Source organism: Eptatretus burgeri, chromosome 6, assembly GCF_056783735.1.
Source record: "Eptatretus burgeri isolate ZD-2024b chromosome 6, Ebu_testis_v1, whole genome shotgun sequence".
NCBI classification, from domain to species: domain Eukaryota; kingdom Metazoa; phylum Chordata; class Myxini; order Myxiniformes; family Myxinidae; genus Eptatretus; species Eptatretus burgeri.
Window position 1 is genome coordinate 70559490 of NC_140966.1, and position 24687 is coordinate 70584176.

The following is a 24687-nucleotide window of genomic DNA, read 5'->3' on the forward strand; positions in this document are numbered from 1 at the left end:
GCTGCCTGCACCACACCGACGCGCATTGCCTCACGAACCCTGCCACAGTGCGGGAACTCATCGCGAGCAAAGCGCGGGAACTCATCGCGAGAGCTGATACGGCTCTCGCCGCCCGCCAGAGCCTCGCCCTCGGTACTCGACGAAGGCCTCGAAGAGAGTACTGGCACATCTGGAGGTACGAACCGGAGACCCAGTCCGAGGTGCGCCAGCCAGTCTCGACCCAACAGGGGGGCCCCTCCCCTCGTACAACGAACACCGAGAGCTGGGCGCGTCGATCTCGGTAGCGCACTGAGACGTCGGCCCTCGCAAGCGGTGCAATCGCCTCACCGGTGTACGTGTATAACGACAAGGCCGTCTTGACCAGGCGAATACCGCGAAGACCACGAGCCGCCCGCTCATCCATGACCGACACTGCTGCCCCGGTATCCACGCAAAACACAGTCGGTTGGCCATTCACTTCGACCTCAACCGTGAAAGGCGTCGTCATCTCCGAACCAACGGAAAACAGACTCAACCGTGGTTGCATCTCCCGCTCTGGCTCGCCAGCATTGTCAGGCCCCGGTTGCAGGCCGATCTCCAGGTCACTGGGGTCCTCTCGCACCTCGTCATCCAAGACCCCAACGGAGGCCCCCGCCATCCGACACACACGCTTCAAATGTCCCACCTTGTGACAATGCAAACACACGGTGTTCTTATACGGGCACATTTGTCGCAGGTGCGGACCCCCACACCCCCAGCAGCCGCGGAAAGTCCCTTCGCTCCAGGTGCGACCGTGCTGCGGTGCCCCCTCGCTCCAGGTGCGACCGTGCTGCGGTGCCCCCTCGCTCCCGGTGCGACTGTGCTGCGGTGCCCCTTCGCTCCCGGTGCGACCGTGCTGCGGTGCCCCTCGTCCCGCACCGACAGGCGCGCGTGCGACCTGCGGCACTTGAGCCACCGCTCGGACTCCGGGCTGCGTGACTCGCGGCACTTGTGCGGACTTCGGGATTAGCCGCCATACTCCAGCTGGAGCTAATCATTGCGTCCTGGCCAGCAATGGCACGGACATCCGTGAGCGTCTGCTCGACAGACGAAGCAGTCACGACCGCCGAGTCGAATGTGATGTCGGTTAATCGCAGGATAGCCGCTACCATCTTCGCGTCTCGCAGACCAGAAATAAAACGATCTCTGAGCCTTGTCGGACGCTCCTCTGCCGTGAATTTGCAAGGCACAGCCGAATGCTTCACTCGTGCCACGAAGTCCGCAACGCGCTCCTCGCCACCCTTAGCGAGATGATCGAACTGGAACCGCGCGAGATGTAATGACTTCTCCGGCGCCAAGTGGGTCTTCATTTTTGCCACGATGTCCTGAAAGGATAGCACATCATCACTGGGTCTATTTGGAGCCACCAAATCACTCAGCAGGCGGTAGTGCTCCGTTGATAGCGAGGCGAGCAAGATCGCCTTGCGTTTCTCTTCATCCTCTACATCATTCGCCCGAAAGTAGCAACCTAACTGTTCAGAAAACAACTCAAACTCATCTCCCCCGAACACGGGTACATGTCCGTGTGCCGTGCCGCGACCTTCCGCCATGCTCCGTGAGACCCTTGGCTCCGTAGCTTGGAACCGTCCTTACACACGCCGATCCGCAGATCCTCGTTCGCCAACTGTACTGTACTGAAATGGGAGATGCTTAGCAGGCAGACACGAAGCGGAGGAACAGTCGAGCCGGGCTGTGTTGCACGAGTGCGAGCGCGGGCGTACTGTGCCCGCGGCTCCCCTTTATTCCGTACTCGGTACACTCACGAGCCGGCCGACTCCAGCATTACTACGACGCCTCAGGCGGCGCGCACACCTCATATCCCTTGCCGACCCCCACGGCCACCTCCCCTCATCACGCCCACCATGCAACATCACCATGCCCTTCCCCATAGGCCCGCAGACTCCACCACACCTTTCGCTTCTGGTTTTTTTTTTTTTTTGCTTCCGGTTTTTGTCATGGGGAATGATGCATGCTGGGAGATAAAGGCATCGTCGGAGACATGAAAGACCCAAATATCAGACATGGTGTACATTTCCTCCACTGATTTTAATGAAGATATCTCCCGCATCATCAAAAAAATAATTTTTTTTATCGTGTTTGGATATGGACACCCAGCAGGATTAAAAACAAAACCTGTCAAAGGGCGGAGGAGCTCCTTGTGAGCCAACGGCCATCCATATCTAGTGCCCAACTGTGTCTGCGGACGTCCTCCTGCAGTTGGGTTACTTCTTATTAGGAGGTTGGTGGCAGGATTTGCACTCCAGCCACCGTAAAACGCTTCATTCCGCAAAACGCAAAAACGCAAAAAAATCTGAAAACCCACTCCGTGGGAGTACCTCCTGTGCAGCTTCCCTTCGCAGGGCAGCTCACCGGATGATGGGATTGGGGCAAAGCCTTCGGGACCCCCAATCTTTGATAGGAGGGAAACCACGGGGTAACATCCCTGGGTCAGATTGCGGGAGAGTGTGTCGGAGTGGTGCTGAGGTGTCGTCCACCAGACGGCGGTCTCCTTGGGTTAACCTGAGGCGGTCCCTTCGGGTGGGTGCCTGGAATGTCCTATCCCTAAGAGAGGATGATCACCTGTCTCTGTTATCATCTGAGCTCAAGCGTTTGGACATCGGGATTGCAGCTCTCTCTGAGGTTCGGAGACCGGATTGCGGCGAGATAATGGTGGGTGGTTACACCTACTATTGGTCTGGTCGCTCTGATGGTTACCATACCCAAGGAGTTGCTGTAGCTGTGTCCAATAAGCTGACCCCAATGATAATTGAGGTAACACCGGTCAACGAGCGTATTATGAGATTAAGGATTCGTCACTCCTTAGGTGTCATTTCCCTGGTCTCTATTTATGCTCCGACTGAGGCGAGTGATCTTACCGTGAAGGATGCATTCTACGCCACACTCGAGTCTGTGGTTGATCAGTGCCCCAGACGAGATACACTTCTAGACTTGGGGGATTTCAATGCATCGACTGGAACTGATAGGGATGGTTATGAGGTGTGTGTTGGTCCCCATGGGTCAGGAACTATGAACCAGAATAGCACTAAGTTCCTTGACTTTGCAAGAAGTCATGGACTTAGGGTGGCTGGTTCATGGTTTCAGCGCCCGCAAGCTCATCGCTGGACTTGGTATTTCAACGCTGGCGGTGTGGCAAAGGAGATTGACCATGTCCTCATTGACGGTCGTTGGAGGATGATCCAGAACTGCAGGGTCTACCGGAGTGCTCAGTTCCTCAATACTGACCACAGGCTTGTTGTAGCAACTCTAAAGCTGCACCTTAAATCCTGGAAAATGGTACCATCCCAGCCTAGGCTGGATGTTGCCAAGCTCAGGGATGAGAGAGTAGCTGAGGAGTTTGCGAACAGGCTGAGTGGACACTTGGGGGGTCTGGGTGCTTTGGGGGGTCCTGAAGAGTTGTGGAGCACCTTCAAGACCACCGTCCTTGATGTTGCCGGTGGATGCCTTGGAGTTCACCGCAGGGCAAAGAAGAATTTTGCCTCTCAAGGGACACTGGATACCATTGACCAGAGTCGCAGGGCCAGGCTGAATGGCAGAGCTGAGCTGTTCAGGGAGCTGAGGCGTAAAACTGTACGTGCACTGAGGGTGGACAAGGAGGCCTATGTGCGAGGAATCTGTGAGGGGGTAGAGCATCACCTGTGGACAGATGATTCTCGTCCCGCTTACAGGGGAATTCGCGCATTACGTTCATCCAAGCCCATCCCTCGGAGCACTGCAGTTCGAGCAGAGAGTGGTAGGCTCTTGACAGAGGAGTCTGAAGTGAAGGCCCGCTGGGCCGGTTACTTTGAGCGGTTGTACCAGGCTGATCCCCCAGCTGTCGAGTTGGACGTCAAGGGTGTTACAATCCCTGTTGCTGACCCTCGAATCAACTGTGGTCCACCATCGCTTGTGGAAACACGGGCTGCGGTGAACCAGTTGAAACGGGGCAAAGCTCCAGGGATCTGTGGCATCCATGCTGAACTTCTCAAGGCTGGTGGAAATGCTGCACTCGCGTCGTTGCATGCAGTTTTGTGCTCTGCCTGGAACACAGGCATCATCCCAACTGACTGGAAGAGGGGCCTTGTTGTCCCTCTCTGGAAAGGGAAGGGTGATCGCCAAGACTGCAACAACTACCGAGGGGTGACGCTGCTCTCAGTGCCGGGCAAGGTCTTTGTTCGGATAATTCTTGATAGGGTTCGCCACCATCTGCTTGAGCACCAGCGTCCAGAGCAGTCAGGCTTTACACCAAAGAGGTCAACGATTGACCGTATCCTTGCTCTTCGTGTCCTCACTGAACGCAGACGAGAGTTTCGGCAGGGGCTGCTTGCAGCCTATGTTGATCTCTGTAAAGCGTTCGATTCAGTGAATCGGGATGTCCTCTGGAGGATTCTTGGTCTTCGTGGGGTGCCACTGAAACTGATCGATCTGATGTCTGAACTCTACTCTGGTACTGAGAGTGCTGTGAAGTGTGGTGGTACCGCCTCTGACTTATTTCCAGTTGTTACTGGAGTTCGTCAGGGATGTGTACTTGCCCCCACACTTTTCAGCACTTGTATGGACTGGATTTTTGGGAGGATGTCGGAGAGATCAAGTTGCGGTGCATCGTTTGGCAATGTCAAGATCTCGGACCTTGATTTTGCAGATGATGCAGTCATCTTTGCGGAGACTTTAGACATCCTCTTGGGGGCCCTCGAGGTGCTGAATGAGGAGTCGGAGCCGTTGGGATTACGGATTTCTTGGGTCAAAACAAAGATCCAGGCTTTCGGTGACATCTTGGATGCTGCTGTCCTGTCTGTGTCTGTTTGTGGTGAGGATGTTGAGGTCGTGGATAGATTCACTTACCTTGGCAGTGATATTCATGTCTCCGCAGGTTGTGAGCCGGAGGTCAATAGACGTCTGGGCCGGGCCTGGGGAGTCATGGATTCACTGGATCATGGGGTGTGGCGCTGCCGGTACCTGTGCGGGAGGACGAAAGTCCGAGTCTTCAGGTCCTTGGTACTTCCAGTCTTGCTCTATGGGTGCGAGACTTGGACTTTGACCAAGGATCTGAGACGGAGACTTAATTCCTTTGGTACCAGGTCTCTTCGGAGAATCCTTGGCTATCGCTGGTCGGATTTTGTGTCCAACGAGCGGTTGCTGAGAGAGACTCGGATGAGATTTGTTACCTGCATAGTCCGTGAGCGTCAGCTGCGGCTGTATGGACATGTGGCTCGCTTTCCTGACGCTGATCCTGCTCACCAGATTCTCTCAGCGAGGGAGTCTCATGAGTGGAGGAGGCCAGTGGGCCGACCACGTGCCTCATGGTTGCAACAGGTTGACCATCATCTCAAGGAGATGGGGATGGGCCTGGCATCTGCCTGGGGGATGGCCAGACGGAGGCCCCTGGATTACCGGCGGAAAGTGGACGCAGCGACGCGCTGTTCTGGCACATGCTCCCATACCTGACCTGACCTTTTATCGTGATTTACATTATTTGATCGCTGATCCCGAATCCAGGCCGAAGTAACCGGAAAGTGCGCATACAGTTGTGAACAAGTTATTGGTAAAGTCAGAAGCGAATGCAAGAATAATTCTACGTTCCCTTCTAGTATTTTTTTTTTTAGATGAGATCCTGTTCTCGGCGGTGTAGTTGTTGTGAAGGTAATGTTGAGGTAATATTAATTTTTTTAGATGAGAACCTGTTCTGGGCGGTGTAGTTGTCGTTGTGAAGGTAATGTTGAGGTAATATTAATTTTTTTAGATGAGAACCTGTTCTGGGCGGTGTAGTTGTCGTTGTGAAGGTAATGTTGTGGAATTTTTTTTTTTTTCAGATGAGATCCTGTTCTCGGCGGTGTTGTTGTTCTGAAGGTAATGTTGAGGTAATATATATTTTTAAGGTGAAGTCAGAAGTGAATGCAAGAAGAATTCTACGTTCGCTTCTCAGCTTTGCCTATTCCATATTAATAGTCACACGTATTATACAACACGCGCGCGCACACACACACACACACACACACACACACACACACACACACACACACACACACACACACACACACACACACACACACACACACACACACACACACACACACACACACACACACACACACACACACACACACACACACACACACCTCTGCACTTTCTCCCGCTGAAGGTCGAAAGATCATGGAAAAGGAAAGTGCACAGGGTTGATATTTTTGTGACGAATCGTAACCTTGGAAATCACGAATCTCCATTTCTCATCCACAGCTTTATTTTCTGTTAGTCGGTACTGTACTGAATTATATTGTTTTTGCACAACTATGCACGTCCCGCGGTGTGTTCTAAGAACGTTTAAAACCTCAGTTTAGTCCCATTTTGATTTTGGAGTGAAACATCATTCGGTCCGTGTCCGTGCTGCGGACAGAGCCTGGGAAGGGATCTGGGACCTTGTGGGGGACGGATGGACATCGTGAAAGTGGAACCGGATTCATGGGACCCGGAACCTGCACCGACCGAACAACCAGGTGGGCCGACGAGCAGCGAGAGGGTTCGGGTTGAGGGGAAAACAAGGACCTGTAACTGTGATGTTTGAAACTCCCGAGGACACAACAAGCTCGTTCGGGATTGGTTGATAACATTGATCTGGGAACTTGCTCTGGGGGAATGAATCGGATCCGACTAATGGTTTTGAGGTTTCAGAAACAAAACACACCGTTGGTGAGACAAGGGACCCTTTCAGCTCAGGTGTAGTTCCCTTGGGGTAACGAATTCGCCTCTGAGCTGTGGCTGGGTTCGATTCCCAACCCGAGTACAAAGTGGTGCTTAGCAGGCGAGGGTGTCGCAAGAGTGAGCACCCCATTCATTCGAGGGAAGTTTAAGCTGGCTGTCCACAGGGTCCTTTTCTCTTTGAGATTCTTTAAAACACCTCCAATGCATTTGAATGTATGTCACAAGCTCGCTGCAATCGTGTTGCAAGATTCACCTTGCAGGAAGTTTTAATAAAATATTCCAATTATTTAATGCAAATGTTCAACTTGCTACGACAACACAACTTCAATTCACCACTTGCAGGTACAATTCTGCCAATAAAATCAATATATATGGGAATAATCATGATTTGATGGAGGAGATTTTCCTGGCTTTGGTATTTTTTAATCCCTAATTTTGTATCAATGGTGATTGAATTGGAGAAATTTTAAAGTCTGACTGGTCTGGAGACAGCAATGGTTCACGAGCGATATTTGATGACGTGGATTGTTTCAGAAGTCAAGGATGAGACAATGTGATTATGTTTGACCAAGTAATAAAAATGATCAACATGATGTGGTACGAGTGACGGTTATTAGCTGCAAAATGTCGAAAACCCGGTTTCGTTCCACAACTTTCAAAATTTGACCTTTGCATAACCTTTAAAGGTCACAAAACAATGTTGTGGACATTAAAATAAGGAAACAGGATACGTGCTATAGCTTATTGGAGTTATTTTGTCGAAGAAGGTCAAAAACCCGGTTCGATTCCCACAACTTTGAAAATTTGACCTTTGTGAACTTTAAAGGTCAAAGGTCAAGCATTATGACCTTTGGTGCAAAACTTCCTCTGGAACATTCCAGGAACAATATAACATCATATAGGCTCGATGGCATTTCGCACTCCTCGGATTATCCATACTTTGATGAAATCAGCGTATAAACAAACTTGGAGGGGGCGCCACGGGCAAGGTGTTCGAGATAGAGCAAAATGGTTTCAAAACTTAAGGTGGGGAATGACCTCAAGATTATGCATAAAAAATATTGTCATCCGAGCTCTCAAAGTTTGGGCGTTCGTATGATTTTTATGTCAACATTCGCAATTTTCTAAGTTTGTGACCTTGACTTTGGGACGAAAATGAAAAATTGAGCTCTGTGGGGCTATGCAGGTGCCATTGGGCAAACCAAATACCGAAACCCCTGCCAGATTCGATAACCCCCCTCGGCGAAGATGTAACTTGAAATCGGCTGCCCCCTAAAAACACGTTTTTTGGGTGTGGCTCTGCCCATAATGGGTGCAGCACGCCTATTGTCAGGAAAACACAACGAGATCATGATATAAACCTCCCACCAAAATTTTATCAGGATCGGATCAAAACCCACGGAGCTATGCTCGGGACAGACGGACAGACAGACAGACACACATTACGAATATAGTGGTCATTTACTGACTCTTGAACCAACAAGTCTGGAGACAGCGATGGTTCACGAGCAATGTACACGGTTCGCCATTTTTATTTTTTGACCTTCGAGGGGACGCCACGGGCAAACTGGCGGGAATCGGAAAAAAACGTAAATGATGAAAGTTGTAGTACTCGAAGAGCACTACTTGCACACCAACTTTCATTCAAAACAGTTGAAAACCCTAGGAGCTCGATGCCCAATTTATTGATTTTTTTTTGACATTTTCTAAGTTCGTGACCTTGTGACCTTGACCTTGGGACGAAAATGAAAAATCGAGCTCCGTGGGGCTATGCAGGTGCCATTGGGCTAATCAAATACTGAAACCCCTGTCAGATTCGACAAACCCCCTCAGAGAAGATGTAACTTGAAATCGGCTACCCCCTAAAAACACATTGTTTTTTGGGCGTAGCTCTGCCCATAATGGGCGCAGCATGCCCATTCTCAGGAAAACACAACTAGATCATGATATAAACCTCCCACCCAAATTTTATCAGGATCGGATCAAAACCCACGGAGTTATGCTCGGGACAGACAGACAGATGGACACACACATAACGAATATAGTGGTCACGAAGGCCTAAGTCACATTTGCTCTCTGGCGAGGATACGGCGGCCGTACGCCCTCTGAATTGACAGAAACGTGTGGCGGCCGCAGTTTCTGCGGTGGCCTCAGGGTGGCCCTACGCCATTTGGCTATCTTTTACAAGCTGTAGGGGTCGCCGTGGAATTATAGCGTGGAGTTATAACTTTTTTCATTTCTACGTTCGCCGTAGCAATTCGACAAGCCGAAACAAAAGAAGTGGTAAAAAAAAAAGAATCCACTCGTTACGGTCCTTCTGGCCGCACGTTCGCCTTAGGGCCCCCCTGCGGTCGCCTTGTGAGCACCTTGCGTCTGTCTTGAAAATTATATGGCCGCCGCAGGAACGCCCTAAGGTCACCGTGCGACATCAAATCAAAGACCGTACGGCACCCCCACATTTTCAGTCTCCACAATTTATAAATACGCCATGCAGCTCCCCGAAAAATATAAACATATGTGACTGCTGCATTGTGTGACCGTGGAAATACTGCGGCCGCCGTATAATTGCTAGTGGCCGTAGATTTTGGAGACCCCACGGCCGCCGTGGCAAATGTGACTTAGGCCTTACTGACTTGTGAACCAACATTTAAAAAGCATAAATGTACATGCTGCGTTCGTTTTGAGCACGAACTGATGTTTTGAAAAGCTTGTTCTCACCGGCCAAACAGTATAATCTCAGTTGGACATTGTGGAAAACATGATTTTAATAAACTGCAATGCAGTTTGGTTTCACTGGATCCGGATCATGCTGTGAGGCTGCATAAAGTGGATCGGATGGGATTCCACTCCTCCGATATTTTCACGTCACAAAACTGTCTGTGACGAAGCACAGCACTTTAACCATTGAAAATGGACCACGTCTTAAACATAACGTTACAGTATTTCGAACCGATGAACAAAATACACACACTTTCACGTTCAGTTTAACCAGTCATTGCTGAGTCTTTCTGATTCTATCCGCATCTTTGCTTTCTCAAACACCAATGTATAATATGCTGCTGACCTCATTCCCTGCAAACCCTCTTCTGCTTGGTTTTGTCTCCTGAAATTATTTTTGTGCTGTTGATTGACCAACTGGCATCCTCAGCCATCTATATCTGCAATGTGGGATATTGAACGTGATCAAGTATGAACTCTCCTCCTCTAATTCAATATGCCAGAAACCGTTATTGGCATCAAATACGCTGAACATATTTGTCTCATTCAGCTCTGTCAGTATATCCTCAATTGTAGTCATTGGATCGTAGCATCTCTTAAGTCCTTGTTTAAGGTCCCTTTGATCCAAACAAACTCTGTTTCCCTTTGGATTTCTCCACACACATAAGATTTGATACCCAGGGTATCAACATATCCACTGGGGCTACTTATCCCTGCCTCAGTCAGCTTGTTTTACTCTGCTTTCAGAGCAGCTGGAATATACCTTGGTGGATTTACTGCATGCTTCTTACTCTCATGTAGGACGAGATGGGATTTGACTTCAAGCTTGCTCTCCAGCCCGTTTGAACACATCTGAAAATTCTTTCTGCAGTTGTCTGTTGTTGAGAGGGGAACTTTCTTCAGCTCTGGCATGTACTTTCATCAAGTGTCTCTGTCTGAACTGCTTTCAGCTCTATTTGCTTGGTTGCCCTGCTTCCAAGTATTGGTGTGTCGTCTTCTTCCATTACTGCACTCTGCTTTGTATTTTATTCCAATTTTTTTGATTTTTAACCTCCGCCATCGAAGATGGATGGAGGTTACTGTTTTCACCCCTTTCTGATTGTTTGTTTGTTTGTTTGTGAACAGTATTATGGAAAAACTCCTCGACGGATTTCGACGAAATTTGGTGGGGGGGGGGGGTTAGGTCTGGTCCAAGGATCATTCCATTAGATTTTGGATTTGGTCCAAAATCCAATATGGCCGCGATGGCGGCCAATTTGAAAAAATATTAGAATTTTTTTTTTTTGCATTTCTACATGTCTTAAGTAATTTCCAACCCCCCCCCCAAAAAAAAAATTGTTTGAGAAAAAAAATTTTTTGCAACTTTTTTTTCAACAAAATTTCGATTTCTTTTTTTTTGCATTTCTACATGTTTTAAGTGATTTCCAACCCCCCCCCAAAAAAAAATTGTTCGAGAAAAATAAAATTGCAAATTTTTTTCAACAAAATTTCGATTTTTTTTTTTTGCATTTCTACATGTTACAAGTGATTTCCAACAAAAAAAACATGCCAAAATTATAATTGCGGCTGATTTTTGAACTTCAGGTGGATATACCCACGTAAACTCAATTTCTGTCTCAAGGAATCTAGTTATGACGAATGAATTGAGTATGTAAAAGGGAAAGTTGCAAACTATAACTCTGTGAGCACTGTTGACGTCAAATTGAATGAATAGGATATCAGGTTCACTTGAGTGACCTCGCAGTATTGGCGGCTGAGGTTTTGCACTTTACCGAGTGCTCCCCCTCAAATTCATCTTGAGGTTACATTTCCCCATTTGTACTACCTTTGTATGATTGTACATGGATAAAACTTGGTTAGTATTATAGAACTTCCTGGAATACTTCCAAGGGATAATGTTGCATGTTGCACCACACTCTATCTGAAACTGGATCTCTCCTGCTTCCATTTCCATTGTGGCATCGATCTCCCCAAGGGTTGGACTCCTCCAAGCTGTTAATTTTCTCCGGGTCCACTCTCTCTGGATCTAATGTCATGACCTTTATCTGTTCATATTCTGACATCTCACTTGAGCTGTTATCTGCTTGATCCACAGTGTGGACTGGTTTCCCTCTGCATCGAGATGAAAAGTGGTTCTTTTTCCCACACTTATGGCACTTGCGTCCATATGCGGGGCACTTTACTTCGACGAATTAATGTGTGGTTTCATAATAGTGACACTTATGTAACTTCGAGTGAGCTTGATCATCCGATGAAGACTCTTTCTGTGTGCCATTACGTTTCCTCCTTGTGGGCACATGCTTCACTGCATTTACCGCCTGTCCATCAATGATCCCAAGCCAGTTCTTTGACAACTCTGATATGTGACAAATCTGCACGCACTTCTCCATTGTGAGGTCAATTTCTTGGAGGAGCCTCTCTCTCAATGCTGACTGCCTGATTCCGCAGATCACTCGATCCTGAATCAGATTGTCTTGCAAATTTCCAAAGGAGCAATTTATTGCCAGTAACTTGAGCTCTGTGGCGTATGCCTCGACAGATTTAGTCCATGGGCCCAGGCATATATCGGTACCATCTGGGAAACCAAACTTTAGGGCTACTAAGTTATTGGTAGGGACTATATGATTATTTCAATATGTGATAACTGTTCCAGAAGAGCAGCTTAGTGTATGTATTTTGCATTTTTACCATTCTGAGATCTTGACGTTTTGGGGGAAAATCACACAATGTACAATTGACACATCCCATGAAGGTAATATCATTCAATAACAGCTCAGGATATCCAGATTTGTTTGCCTTTTCGTTTTCATTATGCGGAGGATGGGTACATTCCAGAGATGATAACGACCAATAAGCTGCCAGTCTGCAATGGTTATCACGTTTTGAGTTTGGATATTGCCAATCTGCAATGGTTATCACATCAAAATATGATCTATATATACACCAATTCAAAAATCATAACTAGGATTGGTTTCCTTAGATGGTACCGACAAGTGGAATTTCTGGCCTGGGCCCATGGACTAATTCTCCCTCTTCCTGATTCCTTATAAAGAATCTGTAGCGATCCACCGTCTCGTTCTTGGGTGGATTACAATGTGTATCAAATGTCTTTAACACATTCTCAAGCGTTTCCACACTTGGCTTTATAGTCTGATACATCTCCCACCATTTTCTGCCAACCAGATACAATAACATCTTGATCTTAGTGTTATCTTCCTGAGCAGCCATGGCTAAATCGTGGTACAATAACAGCTCTTCCTTCTACAGCCTCCATGCCTGTGGTAGGTTTCTGGCCTCCAAATCAAGTTGTTGCAGTGGCTTAAGCGACTCTATAATCATTCACATAAACTCGATGGTCAAGTGATCAAGATATACATCTCAACTCCAGGTACTTACTCTCATCAAAAAAGGCTTTTACACCCAATTAATGAGAGTGGTAAAACCCATCCCCCAGAGCGAAGCATCCACTCGAACACTACCGAGCTAGGCCGGAGAAGCTTCTCACCTTTCTTTCTGGTATCCATAGTTGACGCAACTCGGAACGAATGCTCCCACCACTTATGACACCATGTACGATTCCTCATCTTTCTCAATCAAAGACTCGTGGACATGGAGCTCGGTTCACATGCACGGAGCAATCTTTATTCGACGGTTCACACCGCTCTGCCCGACGGAGACCACACCGACCTTGTCTCTCTCACACACACACACACACACACACACACACACACACACACACACACACACACACACACACACACACACACACACACACACACACACACACACACACACACACACACACACACACACACACACACACACACCACACACTCTCTAACACACCCTGGCGCAATCCCTCTTACACCTGTAGTAGTTTACTCGTCTCCAAATCAAGCTGCTAAGGTGGTAAGCACCGGATTTACCTACCCTTTGCCTTCCCAGCCCACAAAATATTCGTCATCCATCCAAGACACAAAAACCTACCTCTCATACCCTGTTACCGCTCCACTCCGACCCAAATCTCTCCCGTCCTGACAAGCAATCTTGGCTGTACATTTTGGTGATTACTCCTGCAACTGTTCATTCAATTGTCCATGTATGTATTTCATTTGCGTTCTTTATTGATTTGTTACCTCCACCACCGAAGGTGAAGGAGGTTATGTTTTCACCCCTCTCTGTCTGTTTGTTACTTACGAAATCCAAAGATTTTGTAAGTATATTGATGACTTCCATCCTCTGTTTGTGTGTTTGTTTGTTTGTGTGTGTTTGTGTGTGTTTGTGTGTTTGTTTGTAGGCACGATAACTCGAGAACTGAAGAAGCTACCAATGTCAAATTAGACCACGTGATTCAGGAGGGTGATGGCTCGTGCTGATTAGATTTTGGTCAAAATCGGTCAAAGGTCAAGGTCATAGTGAGGTCAAACATTCAATTTTTGATGGTTTGGTACAGAATCATCATAGAAACTTCTGGTTTGCGTCGCTACCTTCTCTCGAGACAGCTTTTATGAGACAAGGTCAGAGGTCAAGTTGACGATTTCGTAAGTACCAGTCTATGACTGCTTGTGACTTACGAAATCTAAAGATTTCGTAAGTATATTGATGGCTTCCGTCCTTTGTTTGTGTGTTTGTTTGTAGGCACGATAACTCGAGAACGGAAGAAGCTACCAATGTTAAATTACACCACGTGATTCAGGAGGGTGATGGCTCGCGCTGATTAGATTTTGGTCAAAATCGGTCAAAGGTCAAGGTCACAGTGAGGTCAAATATTCCATTTTTGATGGTTTGGTACAGAATCATCATAGAAACTTCTGGTTTGCGTCACTACCTTCTCTCGAGACAGCTTTTATTAGACAAGGTCAGAGGTCAAGTTGACGATTTCGTAAGTATATTGATGACTTTCGTACTCCGTTTGTGTGTTTGTGTGTTTGTTTGTAGGCATGATAACTCGAGAACGGAAGAAGCTACCAATGTCAAATTACACCACGTGATTCAGGAGGGTGATTGCTAGTGCTTAGATTTTGGTCAAAATCGGTCAAAGGTCAAGGTCACAGTGAGGTCAAACATTCGATTTTTGATGGTTTGGTACAGAATCATCATAGAAACTTCTGGTTTGCGTCACTACCTTCTCTTGAGACAGCTTTTATTCGACAAGGTCAGAGGTCAAGTTGACGATTTCGTAAGTACCAGTCGATGACTGCTTGTTACTTACGAAATCTTTATATTGATGACTTCCATCCTCTGTTTTTGTGTTGGTTTGTGTGTGTGTTTGTGTGTTTGTTTGTAGGCACGATAACTCGAGAAAGGAAGAAGCTACCAATGTCAAATTACACCACGTGATTCAGGAGGGTGATGGCTACCGCTGATTAGATTTTGGTCAAAATCGGTCAAAGGTCAAGGTCACAGTGAGATCAAACATAATTCTGTAAATTCATGTGGCGAAATGGAGTATTTTTGCTTCGGTTGACGTTACGAGTTCGTTTTAACCCCCATTTTAATTTTGTCTTCGGTTTTTGCGATCGCTTAGGACGCTTAACACTCGGTTGTTGAAATTCTGGTAAAAATCGCATGTTTTGGAGATGTTTTAAGATGGTATAAAAAATATTTCACTCGCCGCGTCATGGCTCGTCACGTGGTGCAGCACGCTTGAGCAGACGCGTCGTTGAGTCACGTAAAGGTTTTGCGTGTGTGCGCTGACGGTGATTTTGATAAAGATGGTGTTTAAAAGTCATTTTTATCCCAATAAAGGTTATCGTCGCATGCCTGACTCGCTAAGCCGTCGGATTATGTAAAGATTGTTGGTGGATGGCCGAATATTACGGTTTTGTGACTTTGATAAAATAATATTACATAATTGCGTGGAGAAATGGAGATTTTTGCTTCGGTCGACGTTACGATTTTGATGGTTTGGTACAGAATCATCGTAGAAACTTCTGGTTTGCGTCGCTACCTTTTCTGGAGACAGCTTTTATTAGGCAAGGTCAGAGGTCAAGTTGACGATTTCGTAAGTACCAGTCTATGACTTTGTTTGTCTGTTTGTTTGTCTGTCTGTCTGTCTGTGTGCAGGATATCTCAAAATCTTGTGGACGGATCCGGATGAAATTTAGTGGGCAGGTTGGGTGTGTGACAAGGACGAAATGATGAGATTTTGGTGAAGATCCAGATGCGGTTCTGACTACTGGAATTTTTTTAGTGATTCTTCACCATTGAGAGATAGGGACAACGATGATATATTGTTGTGGGCCGAGTTTTGGTGGCGAGCACGACTGCCAGATGGAGCAGTGGAGTCGGCTCCACCGAACACCTGTAATTTATAGGTCGTCACCCCGGATAACTCCGGAGCCGACGGGTCCCTTATCGGACCGAAGGTCACCAATAGGTCAACCGCGTTAGATAGGGTCGATTGCCAATTTCAATTTACTTAAATACCCACGTCGTCCAAACTACCGGGGAAATTCACCCTCGGCGGAGCTCGAACGGAATGAGCCGTTTGCGTGCTCGAACCGTGTGTAACCCGAGCGGATGGTTACCGAGGTCCGTCGGTCCAAATGCACAATTTTTCACTTCCAAATTTCCCAACATGCACCGTGCTAAACCAATAAAGAAAACACAGAAACGAGCTAAAATATTTAGCAGGGGATTTATTTATAATGGCGGGGGGGGGGGGAGGAAGGGAACACACAAGGAGCAGAGTCAAACCGACTGAAAGAAATGCAAGTATGTACAAGGCACTTAAAAAATTCCGCTTGAAGACGGGCCCACAGACACACACGCACACACAAATACCCAAAAGAAGTGATGGCCGCGGCCTTTATTGAAGGTTCCCAGCTCGAGGGAGGATGAGCTGGGAACGAGAGCTATCTCGGACCTTGCCGCCTCATGCAGTCTTCGATGTCCTGGATCGGCGGGAATCAAACCCGCAACTAAATGCCGCTGCAAGCACCGGGTACGGAGGGCAGCGTCGGGCTCCCGCGCATTCCTCCGGCATGCGACGAGACCCTTTTCAAGGCGAACAGGCGACCTTGCGACGAGACCTTTTCTGTTCCAGCCAGAACGCCCCAAACAATTATCCACTGACCAACGCTCCTGCCACGACCACACCGTCTCTCCACTCGCTGGTCCAGACAACCACCCTTCTCCTCAGGAGGGAGGGGCTTCTTTCCCTCGTCACTCGCCTCCTCATTGGACGGTTGCATCGCGCGATTCGCTCGTCGCCCCCGTGATTGGCCGAAAGGGGCGCCAAGTCCGCTGATTGGACCGGGGGGGGGGGGCGTGACGGCTGTCGCGGTGGAACACCCCTCAAAGAAGGAGAATAGCATGGTCCTGCGTGGGCTGCGCTCATTGCCCGACTGGCAGCAACCTCACTCGCAACCCCCGGATTGGGCGAGAGAGACGTCAGGTCCTCGTGAACTCTGCCCACGTACGTGCTGACACGCACGCGTGCAATGGTGCCGGTGGAGGATGGTGGAAGGAAGCGAAAGCAGGTGTCGTCGTTAAAAAGTTGTTATTGTTGATATAAAAATGTAAAAGAAAACCCTGACTAATCTGGATACGACAATTATTTAATTGTTAAAGTGATTCTTCACCATTGAGAGATGGGGCCAAAAACGATATCTCGCATGATATTTCAAAAGTGTATTGGGACCGATATGTTCTCGTGGATCAGGAATTACGTGGCAGAGGTATGCGCTGTACCGAGTGCCCTTCCAGTTTAATACTGTATTTGTTTCTAATATGTAGTTCAGTGAGGTTAAAGTTATGTGAGGGAGAACAAAAATGTGGACTGGTAACGGATCCCCCATCATAACGCCACCATATATTCATGAAAATTACTTGAAGGCGACATGTTAAATGTTTCAAAAATTCCAACTGCGTGGTATACACTTGTGCGGATTATTCGATCTTTCACCATATGGCACTTGACATAACCACAGGGAGCAAGCTGGTTTTGTTTTTTTTTTGTTTGTTTTTTTTTGCAAGTTTTGCAAGTTTTATTTTTTTATTTTTTTTTTTTTGCAAGTTTAATTGCAATATCTTCAATTAAAGTTTCTTCGCATAGTTTACCTGCTGCACGCGCGCACACACACACACACACACACACACACACACACACACACACACACACACACACACACACACACACACACACACACACACACACACACACACACACACACACACACACACACACTTAACCGGGCGTAGTGGCGTGCGCCTGAAATCCAGCGACTCGGGGGCTTGGGTTGGAGTATTGCTTGAGGACGGGAGCTCTGCGCTGGGCCACGCTATGAGAGGGTGTAGGGCAGCCCGGAATCATGGCGAAACCAAAATCCTTATCCCTTTTGTCGAAAGAGGCGACCACGGTTGCGTCAGGAAGGGCATTCGGTGTAAAACATGTGCCAAATCAGTATGCGGATCATAATGGATGATCCAGTGTGGTGACCCCTAACGGGAGCAGCCGAAAGAAGAACAACATGTATGTATATGTATATGTATATATATATATATATATATATATATATATATATATATATGTATGTATGTATGTGTATATATATATATATATATATATATATATATATATATATATATATATATATATATATATATATATATATATATATATATATATATATATATATTGTTGTGGTTACCAGATTCGCAAACCACCATTCAGGTCCCTTAGGTGAGGTATCTCGGTAAGTGCATGTGTAGTTAGGCCCAAACCCGTTGTCTAGTGGGAATACATGTCATTTATACGTGCTGCGACTCTTTAGGATAGCCGTTTTTCTTTTACTATCTTTATTTTGGACCAACCGCCATGATCACAACCACAACATCAACCACCAACCACAACGCCGCTTCACCACAACCGCCACGACCTTTACCGTCACAACTCGCCACCATCGCATCACCGTCATCTCGCGCCACTCATGGGCACCGATGCTGGACTCGTGTAGGGCGCTCGTTGAACAGCGTGTACAAAATCACGGATTTTGTGCTTCAAAAACGGATCAAAAACGACACACGCCCACTTTTTGCCGTCCAATCGGTGAGCGAGGGGCGATTTGGCCCCGCCTCCAGAACGATCGATATATGCAAATTTGTGGATCAAAAAGCCTTCACGCCCACTTTTTCTCGGGCCAATGGGGAGCGAGGTGAAAGGTCAAAGGGAGGGGGTCAAAGGCGAAGTTACGGGGTATAAAAGGACGGTGTTCGTCAGTCAGAAGAGAGTCGGGAACGAGAACGGAGGGAGAGTCGCAAACGAGAACGAAAGAAGTCTGGAGCCCGAAGCCTGCAGTGGCTGGAGAAGCTGAAGAGAGCCGGACGAGGGGGTGCTCGCGTCGGTGCCAGGAGCTGCACGCCCGAGGGAGGCCGGCAGCGCGACCTGGCCGAGGTGGAGACGCACACCAGGGATAATAAAGATCCTCTATACCCCGAGCATCAGCAACCCCCTCCTGTTTCCCCCCGCGCTGAGATAGTGCGACCAAGGGGGCCCCGTTCCCACCCCCTACCAGGCACTGTCCACGAGGCCCGCGGGTTGCGGGGCCATCGCCGCTCCGCGTCTCATCACCAGACGGGTAGGCCCAACCCGGTCTCGGCCTCAGGCCTGCCTCATTCTTGAGGGTATTTCTTTTCCTTGGTTTTGGGTATGTGTTGTCGGCGCCGTCTGTGAAGTAGAATTGTATAAGTGTTGCCGTGTGCTCGGTAGTCGGTATTAGCTCTGCACTGTGTTTTCACTTTTATGTTTGCTTTTTGTGTAAATGGAATTGTGTTTTCTTTTTTTTGTGTGCATTTGGTGGAATTGTATTTGTGTGCTTTCCGTTCGTCGCGAATAAATGTGCTTTATTGTTGAACTGTTCTCCCGCTTCGCTTCGTCTTTTCCTCCATTGAATCCCCATCTTGCTTCACGTAAAGGGTTGGTAGTGGGCTGAATACGCCCGATAATTAATCGAACCGTCGAGGTCGACGATAACACCGCTCGGTTATTCTGATAGTACGGAACGGGTCGCTTAAGTGGCCCGTGTCCGAAGTCGACCTGCGGCGAGGTGTGATCGCCCGGTCTACCCTCCGCGTGGGTACTTAGGTAGTTCGAATTTGGCGAGCAACCCTATCCCACGCGGGGGCTGATTGGCTCGATCGCGGTGAGACCGAAAGGTCCACCCGTGACTGGTTCCCGGCGTTAGTCCGAGAGGGTCACGACTGGATTGTCCGTCCGGTGGGCGACGTGCCGCGATTCGAGTTACGTGGCCGTCCGCACGCCGGCGGGCGCGAAGACCGCAACACTGGTGTCAGGTCGTGCGATACAAATTCATCGCCCTCCTCGCGGCACTGGTATCGGAGAACAGGAAAACAGGCTCTCCTGTCTCCGGCTAAATTCACGGGAATCGGTCCAGGGGTGAGAGAAGCGACCCCCGATTCCCTCCAAATTACGAGCGAGCAAATTAACCCTTCACGAGAAGCAAGATGGCGTCTCAAGGCGAGCGGGAGCCGGGGGTATTAGAAATGTATATGTGTAATAATGTAGAGTCCATGGTCCAGGATGGAATCCCCGAGCAGGAAATGTTGATTGTGCAGGAACACGGACTCGCCCAACTGAACCCAGGGCCCGAGGTGGGTGCGGCAGCGGCCGCGGTGTATGACACCTCCCCCTCTCCACCAAGACCCTTCCCCAACCCTTGCCGAAACGGCTCAGCTGAGTGCATCCAACATGGCCCAGCTATGCGCCATGCTGGCGGCAATGAACGAAAAGATGAATGCGAAAATGATCGAAAAAATGGATGCAAACACAAATGAAATGAAAAACGAAATGAAAGACATGAACAAGCAAATGAATGAAGTGAAAACGACGATGGATGCGAATACACAACAAATAAACGAAAAGATGGATACAAAAATGAACGGAATGGAAACAAACATGAAAGAGCTGCGGGGTGAGACGCAGAACATGGGCCGATGCCTGCAGGCGGGCATGAAGGCCGTGACCAGGGAGCTGGGAATGGCGACTTCACGTGTGGGAGCAAACGAGCTGGGTGGGGGTGCAACGGCTGACAGGCCCGCGGTGGAGGCGGGTGAAAAAATAATTCGTGGAACGTGTTGGGCGAGGGTCGTGACGATGACCGAAAGGGAAAAATTAAATGGGGAGACCAAAACGTGTGAGACGAGACACGAGGTGACGACAACAGAAATAATAGTTGAGACAAGGGAGGTAAAGGGTGAAGAGTTGGCAGAGACACGGGAGATGGGAACGATAGAGGGAAGACTACACGATGAAGACGGGGTAAGTGACGCGCACGCACACACGGAGGTAGTGGAGGACAATGGGGTTGAGCTCGCGGAGCGTGTTGGGACCCGGTGCGAGCACCTGGATGGCCTCCTCCAGGAACGAGGGGAGGGAGTATGCCCCCTTGAGGCGAGTCACGACCAGGTGAGTTCGGTCGTGCTTTGCGAGGTTGAGGGGACGAGTGCTGTGGACGGGTGCACGGAGAGCTTGGGGGTGTAGAGGCCCCGGAGACCCTTGTGGGGACACGAATCCCCAGTGTGGTTGTCCCTGTGTGTGTGGTGCAAGGTGTGAGTGCGTCCCCGTGTGTGGAAGCGACCCCGTGTGTGAGTGGTGTGGTGGCGATGGTGCCAGAGTGCGTGCTTCCCAGCACGCCGGGTGTGGATGGGGCACCGTGTGTGAGTGAGGCCGTGTGTGTGGATGAAACGGCCAGTGTGGATGAGGCACGGTGTGTGGATGAGGCACGGTGTGTGGATGAGGCACAGCGGTTGAGTGCCCTCGCGTGTGTGGGTGAGGCACCGCGGGTGAGTGCCCCCGCGCGAGTGAATAGAGCACCACGTGTGAGTAGTATGGTTTGTGTGAGTAGTGAGGCACGCGTGAGTGAACGGCCGTGTGCAAGGTCGCTGTGTGCCAGGGAGACCGTGTGTGTGAGAGAGCGGTATGTAAGGGAGATGTCGGTTGGCATGCGGGAGCACGCAGCCGCGTCTCCCGGTGTGAATGTGATGGAGTGGACTGTGTGCGTCGTAACACGCAGGTGTGCGTGGGTTGAATGGCGACGACGAAGGCGACATGAGAAGAAAGAAAGCCGAGTAGCGGCTGTAGTTGTTTCGAGGACCGTGCCGGGTTCACCCAGCAGTGAGCACGCGGTTCGTGCTGTGCAACGCACGAGACCACCACGTGCTCGCTTGCGAGAGTGAAGTCCCGGTCCGGAAACGCACGCGGTGGATTTGCCGATCCCGCGGACGGACAAAGTTAGGCAGGTAAATGGATTTGGACCGGACGGGTTCTCCACGCGATCGTGTGTGTTCAGCTCCAACGGGCAAAGCACATGTGTTCGCGTGGGGAACCCCTCGAGACGTGTGGCTTGTGTTTTTTTTATGCGCACGGTGACGTCATGGCTGCACGTGGGGTTGGAATCCGGCAGGAGGGGTATCTCTGCCGGATGGTCCCGTCCAAGGAGGGACGAGGAACACGTGCAGCTGCATGACGTCACGGGCAGGTGCAAAGTGCGCGAGCTCTGAGTTGCCGCGCTGGCGCTGCGCATGTAGAAAAAAAAAAAAAAAAAAGAACAAGCCTCACTTTCGGGTGCAAAGGATTCCTGGGCAAGGGGTGAAAGACCCCCTTGACCTGGGCACAGGATGGAAACTAGTTAGGGGGAAGGGTTAGCTTAGTTAGACCGACTTCATGGGGCAGGGGTAAGTCCTCATGGAGTCCGTGGAATGGATTAGTTAGAGGGATTGTAGTCAGATTTAGGTTGGGAAATAAAATGAGTTAGGAGACAGTGACAGACTTGTGGATGTGTAGTGGGGACGTAGTTTAGCTACGTAGCGTTAAAAGGAACGTGCTATAGTTTAAGGCACGACGTGGGAGCACGAGTTAGTTAGGGGAGGTAGTTAGAAGGATGGCAGAGTTCAGCGGTGAGTGTGTTGAAGAGTTGGTGAGTTGTGAGGTGAGTACATGATGAGTGAGTGAGGCCAGCGGGTCTGTGTGAGTGGAGTGAATGGGGAATGCATGGTGCGATGAGTGATTGGGGGGAGGAGTGACTCCCGCCCAAGGGACCCCGGGGTCAGAGTAAAGTGAGTTAGCTGGGTTAGTCAAATTGAAAAATGGAGGTCGTTTTGTTGTTGGTGGGAAAGTAGGCTCGAAACCCATTTGGAGGGGTGCAGGAGCCCTGTTGACGGGCTTGGGGAGCGTGGCTGCGAAAGGTGAGTATCGCTGAGTGGGTACCCCGGGCACCAGGCTAGTCGGCCGCGGTAGGCCAAGGGCCCATGGGGGGCCGGGATAGCGTAGTGGGCACGGGTGCGCCTGCTTGGTGCGGGGGCCCGGGGCGCCATTAGCCGCGTGGGCAGTGTTGTGGGCACGGGTGACCCTCGGAAAGGGGCCCGGGAGGCCGGCCTGCCACGTGTGCGTTTCAGGGGAAGTGCCATGGGGGGCACTCCCCGGTGTTGGGGAGCTGGTAGGCTCGGAGGCAGTGTAGTGCCCGGGGGTGCCATAGCGGGAGATTCGGCAGAGGGTCGTGCCTGCCAGAGAGAGCCACGTGTCCCAGCCAGGAGACCGTGTGAGGGCACGGAGAGAAAATTGGGGGGCGAGGCCCGAAATTGTGAGGACACCAACACAGGCGACGGGAATCTGGGTTGTTAGAACCAATAGTTTAAGCGAGAGGCGCTTGTTGAAAGCCCCGGGGTAGTTTAACTGTTAAATGGTAAGGGTAGATTAGGAGATGTACCCCCTCCGCACCATCCATCCCCTCGCTCTCGTTGTGGGCCGCTGGACCCACTTTGGGTTAAGATCGCCGAACTCTGGGGAGGCCATTCTGAGGCTTCGCTGGGCCTCGACACAGGACGTTAGCTCTCCCTTATTCCCCTCCGGGAAGGGAACGTAGGGGTTGGGAGTAGGCTAGGTGACAGGATAGGTTAGCCGAACAAGGACGATAAAGGGGGTTAGGGGACGATTTATAGTGGGGGAGTAAAAATAAAAACAACAAAAAATAAGTTGGGGCTAAATTGGGGTTTGACAAATTAAGGGAGTGGGTATGTACAGTGACAGGCAAAGGCGATAGGTTGGGAGGGAGACAGGTAGGTAGGTCCGAGCCCGCCTTCCAAGTGGCCAGCACCACCGCACTCCCTCCACCAACCTCCACTGAACGGCAAAGGCTAGCCAACTCCATCGGCTGGCCGTGTTTTTCTTCGAGGCGGAGGCCGGCCAACTTCATCGGCAGCTGTTGTTTTGCTGCAAGGCCTGTGCCATCGGCTGGCCGTGTTTTGCTTCAAGGCCTGTGCCGGCCAGTTCATCTGCTCGCTGTTTTTCTTCGAGGCCTGTGCCGGCCAGTTCGTCTGCCGGCTGTGTTTGCCTGCAGCGGTCTTCTTCTGCGGGCTGTGTTTGCCTGCTGCCTTTGCCATGCCATGCCCACTGCCCACGTTCACCAGCCCCGTTCAATTTTTGCTTTGCCCCCCCCCTGTTCATTTCCATGTGCGCCAGGATCCGCAAGGCAACAGTTTGCAAGCTGCGAGAACTGCCCTGTTGGCAGCTACAACACGGGCCTGCAGTGGCGGCCCGTGCACCGTGTTTGCGTCCATCCATTCATCCATCCATTCGTTGTGCTCATTGCGTGTGCCACTTGAGCTGGCACGGAGACTGCGTTGTGCAGCCCATGCACCGTTGTGGTTCACTGCATTCAGTTCAAACCGTTCATGCATCCATTCGTTGTGTTCATTGCGTGTGCCACTTGAGCTGGCACGGAGACTGCGTTGTGCAGCCCAAGCACCGTTGTGGTTCACTGAGTTCAGTTCAAAAGGGAAGGCCTTGGACTGCGTGTGAGCAGCCAGCCACGTTCCCTGTCACCTGCATTGTTTTGAGCCAGAGACTGCATGCGGGCAGCCTGGCTCCCTGCTAACTGCTTTCTTTTGCAGAGTTCAATGATCCTGGGCCATGGTTTAGTGTAAAATTTGTAAGTTAAGGTTAAGATGTACTGTACATATGAGTGCGCCCCGGCATGTTTGTCTTAGCGCCGGCAATTTTATTTAAGTCGTCCGTGTGAGTGAGTTTGTTTAGGTAGTTACGCAGCCCTCAGGTTATTTATTTTGGGGACACGAATACCATGAATGTCGCACTCAGGGATCCGTAGGTAAAATGTACTAGGGGAAAACTACACATGATGGCACACGAAAATTTGACGACTCGGGACGAGTCTGTAAAAAGCGAAGGGGGTAGTGTTGTGGTTACCAGATTCGCAAACCACCATTCAGGTCCCTTAGGTG

At 49.6% G+C, this 24687-nt stretch overlaps 1 protein-coding gene across 7 annotated transcripts in view; it reads left to right on the forward strand.

The window, feature by feature from the left end:
• Positions 1-5795: 5795 nt before the first annotated feature.
• Positions 5796-24687, forward strand: part of LOC147025021 (uncharacterized) — a 291362-nt gene continuing 272470 nt past the window's right edge. The window contains exons 1-2 of one of the 7 annotated variants that reach the window (XM_085885582.1): positions 5810-5873; positions 6407-6506. In XM_085885582.1, coding sequence (XP_085741708.1) covers positions 5826-5873; positions 6407-6506 — 148 coding nt within the window. In that variant the 5' untranslated portion in view covers positions 5810-5825. Of the gene's footprint in view, positions 5874-6230; positions 6507-24687 lie in introns of those variants that run through there. The other 6 variants (XM_085885583.1, XM_085885565.1, XM_085885567.1 and 3 more) reach the window with 6 other exon arrangements.